General features: G+C 43.2%; 2 protein-coding genes across 2 annotated transcripts; both read left to right on the plus strand.

The window, feature by feature from the left end:
- The first annotated feature begins 3,385 nt into the window (after positions 1 to 3,385).
- On the plus strand, positions 3,386 to 4,441 carry LOC133409932 (homeobox protein pv.1-like). The gene is made up of 3 exons (XM_061690535.1): positions 3,386 to 3,743; positions 3,814 to 4,046; positions 4,142 to 4,441. Exons 1-3 carry the CDS (start codon positions 3,563 to 3,565, stop codon positions 4,373 to 4,375), a joined length of 648 nt encoding a protein of 215 aa, XP_061546519.1. The 5' UTR covers positions 3,386 to 3,562; the 3' UTR covers positions 4,376 to 4,441.
- A 1,074-nt stretch (positions 4,442 to 5,515) lies between these two features.
- LOC133410108 (homeobox protein pv.1-like) lies at positions 5,516 to 6,606 on the plus strand. Its single transcript, XM_061690866.1, is given in 7 exon segments — positions 5,516 to 5,526; positions 5,825 to 5,909; positions 5,911 to 5,980; positions 6,098 to 6,213; positions 6,215 to 6,298; positions 6,383 to 6,449; positions 6,452 to 6,606. Coding segments are annotated over 7 exon segments (588 nt in total).
- The last annotated feature ends 3,258 nt before the right edge of the window (positions 6,607 to 9,864 follow it).

Genomic DNA, 9,864 nt, shown 5'->3' on the forward strand with positions numbered 1-9,864 from the left:
AAAACAAGGTGTTTTTTTTAAAAAAAAAATGAAATTGACACTTTTATACTAAGTCTATGTTAGAGAGTCACTCTATAGAAGTCTACATAGCCAAAATATGGGACCTTTAAGGTTGTTTAGCTGCATAGATAGCAAATCAGCGCTCTTATTGAAGGCCTTACTAGTACAGAGCAAGACTAAAGTGGATTTCAGTTTGAGTAATTAAAGTCTAGATTTACTCTCTCCAGCACACGGTGAAGATTGAATGGGGCTTGTCTTGAGGATTTGATTAAGATGGATTTGAAATAGACAAATGACATTTTGTCGCTCTCTCTCGCCAAATTGTGTTTATTTTTCCAGCCACAGCCTTCATTGCAAAGTTGTGCATCAGGTTATGCTCTGTATTCCGGATGGCGGGAGTCGCTGTGGCTCTTGTAGCGTGTGCTGTTTTAAAGAATTGCTGTCTTTTTGCACTTGATGACTTCATTTGTTGTTTTTATTGTATTAAAAATTGTGCCATAACAAAAAGTCTTAACAAAAAATTAGTATTGTGTTTGGATGTATTTTACTTTCACAATGGAGCGACGTGTCTTGCTTTCCTGCAATTGTGTTAGTAATACACAACGCAACAACCATGGACTGATGTTTAACTTTTGTCTATAACCAATTAAACAGATGTACTGTATTTAAGAGCAGTCTTTTTAATGACACTGAATTTCTTCAAAATTTTCTATGACCCAAGTGTATTAATGTGTGTGTGTGTGTTAATAAAAAGTACCAATGCTGTATGACCGTGTCCGTTACATGCATGTTCAATTTATTTTGATGCGAGCAGCATCAACAGGTCAGCATTTAGGGAGCGAAGGAAAGGCTCAGTTTAGATTGGAACTGTTGTCCAGTTATAAATTGTGTTCAATATTGTCAGAAAAGTTTTAAAGTGATGAGGTGTAGCCTCTCCCTTGTTTGTCAGAAAACATTTTTTTTTTTTTTTTTCTTTGCTGCACGCATCTCCCAGTGAAATATCAGTACTATATTGTAAACTGTTATTCGGTTGTGAAAATCATATAGTGGAAGCCTTATGGGATTCCCACAGTTGCATTTAAAGTGCTCGTCTTTTTCAAGCTGAAGTAATGTAATGTGAGTGCAACCTTTGCATTTTCATAAATATTTTGTATCTTTTCACGGGACTGGAGAAATGACACCTTGCTCAGTGGAAAAGTGTAAGAGCATGAAAAAAAATGAACGCACCTGCTGGGTGGCAATCTGTGTTGGCCCAATTTGGACATTTTTACTTCGGGGCTCACTCACTTTTGTTGCAGTGATTTAGACGTAGTGGCTCGTGTTATTTTGAGGGGACAGTATATCTCTAAACTGACTTCTTTATATTGAAACAAAATGTTATTTATACAGTGTAGTTCCAGAAAAATATATATTTACAGAAATGAGAGAAGTCTGCTCACTTTTGTGATGTACTGTAATGTGCTACATGTAAGCGTAGCGCAGGGGTGTCAGACTCATTTTTGTCAGGGCCGCTACGACTGTGAACCCATATAAATGAAAGATTACCACACATATTCTAATTACATACAGTATACACAACACATTCATGAATAACCAGTTTTGAAATCAGAAGCCTATAAAAACATGTTTTTCAACTATTACATTTCGAAGGGGGGACTGGTAACCACAACAAAAATGCTTGCAAATATCTCAATGGTATTACACAAGAACAAGAGCAATTTTGATTTGCTTTCGCGGGCCACATGTAATGACGTGGCGGGCCGCATCTGGCCCCCGGGCCACCAGTTTGACACCGGTGGCGTAGCGTTTGAGCAAATGGCTTGTCTGGGAGAGAAATATAATAAAACGGAACTTTAAGCCCTTGTTGGCGCTGTTACAATGTTACAATACCCTTGAGTGCAGTCGAATAAATGTTGCAATATTACAACCAATGCGATTGTTGCCATTTTAAAAGTAGCGTGAAAATACATGACAATCGGGCAACTTTCGTGTGGAAACCTGTCACTCAGCTATTAGGAAATAGGCACAGCGTGAAGGCGACATCACGGGCGCTCTTTTATTTTGGTATATATTTATATATATATATATATATATATATCCTTGTTATCTAACAGGATCAAGGAGCATCTTCAAAGCTTCGGCGATAAATAGCCTAAAAATGCCAAAGGGGACTGTGGCTCCGCAGAGACAGAGGACTGATAACGGGGAAGACCAGAGTCGGCCTCTTATCTGCCTTGTCATAAAACTAACGATCGCTTTAGTGGCGTTGTTGTTGACTGCGACATGGAGAGAGCTGACACGGGGAGGGGGGCTGTCTGCGTCAAAGACGCACATCACAACTAGTAACGTCTATGAAAATGATCCCTCTTCTAATTCCGAAAATATGCAACAAATTGACCTGTAAATCCGATGACTTTTTTTTTTTTTTTTTTTTTTTTAATTTGATCGCCTTTCCATTTGAATGGCTCGACATTCAGCAGTGTTTGCGTGGCTGACTGTCATCCCTTTGATGTGTAACGTTTTGAAAGGATGACGTGCGCCGAAAGCAAGGCTGTCGACTTTGCCGGCGCCGAGGCGCACCGGGGGCGTCCCAGACGCGTCAATACGACGACACGACGGCCGGGCGAGTTACAATAGGGCCAATGGGCGACACTTTATGCTTGTGATTAAACTTACTGCAGATGACATCAAGTCAAGTATTCGTTTCGCACTAGGCTACTGTTGATTCTCTTGAAATTGTGGAGTTTTATCTGTACCCATTTTACAGCGAAAGTCAAGAAAAAAAGGGTGCTCAGTAATAAACCTTGATATTTAGGTGGACACCTCACTGTAGGTTTTTTTTTGGGTTTGTTTTTTAGGGCGGAGAACCACGTATTATAGCTACCCGAGACCCACTGTAATAGAAGTATGTCAGGTATTAGTTAGTGAAGGAGTAAACACTGAAAACGTTTCGACTATAATGGTATTTAGACAGATACGCAGTAGAACAGTGTTACAATGTTTTGGGGTTCCATAAAAGTGACTCGCTCGGTCCACGCTTATTGGAAGAAGAAAGGATGTCTGCATTTGGATCTCTCGTGGAAGTGAAGCAACCAAGTAGGCCAGTTTCGAACAGCCGTGTGCGAGTTTGCTTTTCTCACTCGTTTGACATAATTGCGCGCAGGCAATGATTTGAAGGTGTATGTGTGCTTTTGTCATTGAATAGCTCGATAGATGTTTGAAACGTGTTCTGTTCCGAGTGTTCCTCGCAGCTGTTTCTGCAGGAGTCCTCAGTTTCAGTCAGATCCAGACAAATGTATGAGTTGGGAGGGACTTTTTTTTTTTTTTTTTTTTAAACAGACTCGGCGGCGCCAGGTCTTCACACACTCACAGGATATGTAAAGACTTCAATAACGAGCCATTAACCTCTAATCATGTGAATCGATCGGGCGTTAACAAGCCTCTCTTCATATGCAAATGACGGCGCTGGCGACACGGCCATAAAGCCCCGCGGAGTCGCTCCCACGCACTTCTTCTGACACTTGGCTGGAAGGAAGAGGTCACGCAGGCCAGGACCGACGACATGGTGAAATACTTCTCTGTGGATTGGCTGGCCCGGAGCCACCGTGACACCGCGCTGGCCAGCTGCAGACCGCACGTGCCCTGCGTGGTGCAGCCGGGCCCGCCGGCGTACGGCAAAAGTTACCTGCAGCCCAAATTCAAGTCGTGCTCGCCTTCGCATTCGACGCGCTGCACGTCACCAAGTAAGTGCATTTATTCGGCTGCAGCAAGCGCCTGCAGAAGTGTTCTCATTCGACTTTTATCCAACTCCAGTTTCCGAATCGAGCGACTACTCCTCTGGCTATGACAGTGAAGCGGCTTCCTCCGAGTGTCTGTCTGTGGACGAGGCCAGCGAGGCGGGGAAAGAGTGCTCCCAGCGGAGGGTACGCACTAAATTCACCCCCGAGCAGATCAGCAGGCTGCTCAAGATCTTCGACAAGCACAAGTACCTGGAGGCTGGCGAGAGGGTGAAGACGGCGCGCAAGCTGGGCCTAACTGAAACGCAGGTCAAAACACAATCCCAAAACGTTCCAGTCACGACAGCAGCTCGACCGCTTCGGGATTTGAGACATTCCTATATACGTCTTGGCTCTCTTTACAGGTGAGGACCTGGTTTCAGAACCGCAGGATGAAGCTCAAACGGGAGGTGCAGGACCTCGCTCCCCAAGCGCAGCCGGTCATGTTCCAACACCTCCACCCGATTCGGTACCGCGCCGGTGCCGCACAGCAAAGCCACTACCCCGCCACCTTTTACACCGTCCCCGTGCAGCCGCATTTGGGCCCTCACTGTCACAGAGGGTCCCATCTCATGATCCACAACCCATATTTCTACTGAAAACTGTTCAAGAAGAGACTTCCCACTCAAACACTTAAGTCCTTTTTTTTTATTATTATTATTGTATTTGACGCAAGCGTTGTATATATGGCAGAAAAAGAAAAAAAAAAGTTTATTAAAGTTTAACCTTGTAAAGCAACAGTGGCCTCATGTCTACTTTTCAGAGGGCAAATTCCTGCCTAATTTCTACATTAAAAATCATTTTTTTGTTTGCTGTAAGATATTATACATAAATATAAAAACCATGAAATACTTCATTATGAGTGTGTATATAGTGAATCTTTAGTATGACTTTCTTTTAAAAAAAATTTAATTACCTAACTAAGTTAAGCTTTTGACAGTATTGAATTGAGATGTACCTTTGGATACATATATATATATATTTAAGGCTGTCAACAGAAATACACACATTACACATTTATAGCTATATATTCATGGGCTTATATCGCACATTCTCTTATTCAAAAAGGAGATGAATCCCTCTTATCACTCACTACTCATTGTAGGACTCCTCTGATCGTTTCACTTGACTGATAAGAAGCCACACCACAGTCAAAATCCACCAATAATCACATTACAGCAAACAGACTATTTAATTAATGTTCCATACCAAAAAAAAAAAAGTTATTGGATATCACATTTACGCAATCCGGGTGCCACGGATCTTTTCTTCCCCCCAGCACGCCTGCCAAACGCTGCCTTATTGTTTGCATTTCAAACAGCAGCTAACGGGGCAGATCATGGCGAACAATTAGTTGTAATTAAGGCGCGCATTGATGAGTTTACATGTACCGCAGGGGCCCTCAGGCCTGGCTCCCGAGAGTCTGAGCTTTTGTATGCCAACCAGTTTTTAATCTCTGGTTTGAAGTCTTGAGAGCAACGCTTTGATTGCGTGATGTGATTTGAAGATTGCAAACCCCGAAGTTTTCCACATACAACGAAACACGTTTGAAGTCTTTCGGCAACTAATGTCATTAAAATGGCTACTGAAAGTTTGATGTATTCAAATGCAGTTTAAGGTTAGGGTGGGCGACAGGAGGACCTTGCAGCAAATGTCTCATTCAGATAAAGTCAACAAAGATCAAGCAGAGCTTTCTCACTTTTTGCGTGTCCGCGTGATCCCCGCCCACAGACGAACAAATGCCTCCTTTGTGCACACAACACGGAAAAATCACAAACAAAAGATATAGAAGTTTGGATTTCGAACAGACACGGTTATTAGAATACCAAACTTCCAAGAGAATAAACTTCGTTAGCCTAGTTGACATTTTAGTTCGGCCTCATCACATTTGGCCAACACGCTGCAGACTTCCTGGCGTTAAGCAGCAACGAACGTGAGAAAAGCCGCAACTCGCCTCCATTAAGCTCAATTACAACCACCGTCGAGCTTCTATCATTCCCTTGAGATCTTTGCATATGCAAATGGGAAAGTGTGCCCCTCCTACATAGATTGACCAGAGGGGTCGCGCTGGGCACATCTGGAGACTTCTGCGTGGACACGTCATGGCGAACTTCTTTTTACTTGAAGGAAAAGGGACGCTGGTGAGATGAGTCTGCAGAACTTCCACGAGGAAGAGCCAAAATGCTTCCCGTCGTCACCAAACAGTAAATTGACTCTCTTTGGTCGTTTTATTGTGTTTATTTATTTCTTTGTTATTATTATTATTATTGTTATTATTACGATTTTGTGAACTAACACATGCAACGCGACCCTCCATGCAGACAGTGTCGGTGACACTTCAAGCTCAGAGAGCGACGTCGGAGAGGACAGCGAAGGAGAATTTACCCAGCGGCGGAGGAGGAGGCCCAAGTTCACCTCAGAGCACATCAATAAACTCGGTGAGCAGCTTCAACAAGCACAAATATTTGGGAACCTCCAAGAGGAGGAAGCTTGCCGAGAAGCTCAACCTCTCCGAAACTCAGGTGAATTGTCTCTTGCAGGGGAATTGCTTTGAAAAAAGTGGAACGTTGGCGCACACATCGACCGCTTTAATATTCTCCAACCAGGCGAAGACGCGGTTTCAGGACAGGAGGACGACATCGAAACGAGAGGTGCACGAGATGCGTGCGGACTTCTGCCGCCAGTCCTGTTTCAGCACCATGTCCTCGGAGGACAGCTCCACCACAGCAGTGCCTTCTCTGCGCCCTTCCACAATGTCCGCCCCTGCCTTGCACCGGCACAAAATCATCATGTCCCGGCCCTTCTACTGACCTGCGTGGGCTCGAAATGAGTCCCCCGTCGCCCCCATTCCTCTCTCGAATCTAGATATGAATCCTTGCTCACTTTATGAACCTTGTAAATGTCGTCAATACAAGTTCTTTTCAGCACTTTTGCAATGTAATCTATGAATGCATAAAGAATGAATAGTTTTTCTGCTGCAAATGTTTACATTACAAAAAATATAAAACATGAGAGTCTCCTCTTTCCCCCAAAATCTTTACCTATGAATTATGAATGATAATTTGTTTATACAGCATATTGGAAAAGTCAATTTATCCATCCATCCATTTTCTTCCACTTATCTGAGGTCAGGTCGCGGGGGCAGTCGCTTTAGCGGGGAAGCTCAGACTTGTGTGGAGGCGAGCCTGACTATATCGAGTTGGAACTTCTCGACCTCACACACCAGCTTGGGCTCGTACCCCGCCAGAGAGGGGACCCTAGAGCCAGCTTCCGTAGCCGGGGATCGGATCGCCAAGGTCCCCGACTTCGGCCGCTGCCCAGATCACACTGCACTCGACCCCAATGGTCCCTCCCACAGGTGGTGAGTCCATGGGAAGAGAGACCCAAGATATCCTTTCGGGACCCGGCCGGGTCCCGTGGGTGCACCAGGCGCTCGCCTTTGTGCCCCACCTCCAGGCCTGGCTCAGGAGGTGGGGCTCGCGTCTGGGCAAGGGAAAACGTATTCCAATATTTGTGTACATCATAGAGTTCTTTTGAAGTGTAATTTGTCTCAAATGTTACTTTATGCTGGTTCTCTTGACTGTGACTCTCTCTCTCTCTCTCTCTCTCTCTCTCTCTGTATATATATATAAAAACAATGGTTATGGAAAGTTTTCAGACCCCCTTCAATTTTTCACTCTTAGTGAAAAATTGCAGCCATTTTTTAAAATCATGTAAGTTCATTTGTTTCCTCATTAATGTACACACAGCACCCCATATTGACAGAACAAAAATGGAATTGTTGAAATTTTTGATGATTTATTAAAAAAGAAAAACTGAAATATCACACAGCCATAAGTATTCAGACCCTTTGCTGTGACACTCATATATTTAACTCAGGTGCTGTCCATTTCTTCTGATCTTCCTTAAGATGGTTCTACACCTTCATTGGAGTCCAGTCTATATAAGTGCATGTCAGAGCAAATGAGAATGATGAGGTCAAAGGAACTGCCTGAAGAGCTCAGAAACAGACTTGTGGCAAGAGCACAGATCTGGCCAAAGTTACAAAAAAATTCTGCTGCACTTAAGGTTCCTAAGAGCACAGTGGCCTCCATAATCCTGAAATGGAAGACGTTTGGGACGACCAGAACCCTTTCTCGAGCTGGCCTTCCGGCCAAACTGAACAATTGGGTCAGAAGAGCCTTGGTGAGAGAGGTAAGGAAGGACCCAAAGATCACTGTGGCTACCTCCAGAGATGCAGTCGGGAGATGGGAGAAAGTTCTAGAAAGTCAACCATCACGACAGCTCTCTACCAGTCGGGGCTTTATGGCAGAGTCGCCCGACGGAAACCTCTCCTCAGTGCAAGACACATGAAAGCCCGCATGGAGTTTGCTAAAAAAAACACCTGAAGGACTCCAAGATGGTGAGAAATAAGATTCTCTGGTCTGGTGAGACCAAGATAGAACTTGTTGGCCTTAATTCTCAGCAGCATGTGTGGCGAAAACCAGGCAGTGCTCATCACCTGTCCAATAGAGTCCCAACAGTGAAGCATGGTTGTGGCAGCATCATGCCGTGGGGTTGTTTTTCAGCTGCAGGGACAGGACGACTGGTGGCAATCGAAGGAAAGATGACTGCGGCCAAGTACAGGGATATTCTGAACAAAAACCTTCTCCAGGGTGCTCAGGACCTCAGACTGGGCCGAAGCTTCACCTTCAAAAAAGACAATGACCTTAAGCACACAGCTAAAATACCAAAGGAGTGGCTTCACAACAACTCTGTGACTGTTCTTGAATGGCCCAGTCAGAGCCCTGACTTAAACCCAATTGAGCATCTCCGGAAAGACCTGAAAATGGCTGCCCACCAACGTACACCATCCAGCCTGACAGAACTGGAGAGGATCTGCAAGGAGGAATGGCAGAGGATCCCCAAATCCAGGTGTGAAAAACTTGCATCAGTCCCCAAAAGGCTCATGGCTGTATAAGCTCAAAAGGGTGCTTCTACTAAATACTGAGCAAAGGGTCTGAATACTTATGGCTGTGTGATATTTCAGTTTTTCTTTTTTAATAAATATGCAAAACTTTCAACAATTACATTTTTGTTTTCTGTCAATATGGGGTGCTGTGTGTTCAGAGTCCAAAGCAAATATGGTGAAGCAGCATTTACCTATTATGCCGCACAAAGCTCTTTTTCCCCCATGCTTTGTAGAGTATTTCCACTTTTATTTGATTTTAATTCCTTTTCTATTTGTTTTAAATGTTTATAAGCATTTTTCTTTGTTTTTAAATGCTTTTAATCATGTAACACACATTGAGTTACCTTGTGTATGAAATGCGCTATATAAATAAATTTGCTTTGCTTTGCTTTACATTAATGAGGGAAACAACATTAACTTAAATGATTTTAACAAATGGCTGCACTACAACAAAGAGTGAAAACATTTCGGGGGTCTGAAAACTTTCCGTACCCACTGTGTATATATGTTCAGAAAAATAAACCTAAACACTTGAACAACATCTACATCACACTAAGGAGAACCAGAACAGACTACGAAAATCATATGTTGATTTTTTGTGGTATTTTGCAATGACCTACAGTATACTGTTTCATACCTCAATTGGTTTATATTATTTTGGTTACCTTGTCTACAAGAGAGGACAAAATATTGCAACAGTTCCCAGTTTGATGCAGTGCAGTTGTACACCGCTACAACCACAATATTTAACATTGTTAGATTATTACTTATTTGTTATCCCTGTAAAGTGTTATACTACTCCTCTAATATTCATATTGTGCAGATATAATGTCGTGGCCAGCTACTGCTCAGTTAGTATTCTGTGGTATGCAGTTAGTGTCATAAACTTAATGCTTTGAATATTCTTAATTCCCATCAAAAGAGCCTTAGTTCGTGCTACCTTTTGTTGCAGCATTGTTGTTAAATTGAGCAAATGAGGGGAAATTTGTGTTTTCCTCAAGGATTACTGTCAAATAGGGGATTAAGCGGTTATGTTTTTGTAGATTTCTTTTGTATCTAGTCCGAATTGGCTGTCCCATGTAGCTGCTGCAGGCAAATATTTTTATTCAGCGAGACGGCTCGTTGCCCCTGGTTGAT

This window comes from Phycodurus eques, chromosome 11 (assembly GCF_024500275.1).
Source record: "Phycodurus eques isolate BA_2022a chromosome 11, UOR_Pequ_1.1, whole genome shotgun sequence".
Classification (NCBI taxonomy): domain Eukaryota; kingdom Metazoa; phylum Chordata; class Actinopteri; order Syngnathiformes; family Syngnathidae; genus Phycodurus; species Phycodurus eques.

Bases quoted from the DNA above. Each gene is read 5' to 3' on its own strand.
- LOC133409932 (XM_061690535.1), top strand. From the start codon at position 3,563: ATGGTGAAATACTTCTCTGTGGATTGGCTGGCCCGGAGCCACCGTGAC. The intron at 3,744-3,813 runs GTAAGTGCATTT...ATCCAACTCCAG, and splicing joins GACGCGCTGCACGTCACCAA to TTTCCGAATCGAGCGACTAC. The intron at 4,047-4,141 runs GTCAAAACACAA...CTCTCTTTACAG, and splicing joins TGGGCCTAACTGAAACGCAG to GTGAGGACCTGGTTTCAGAA.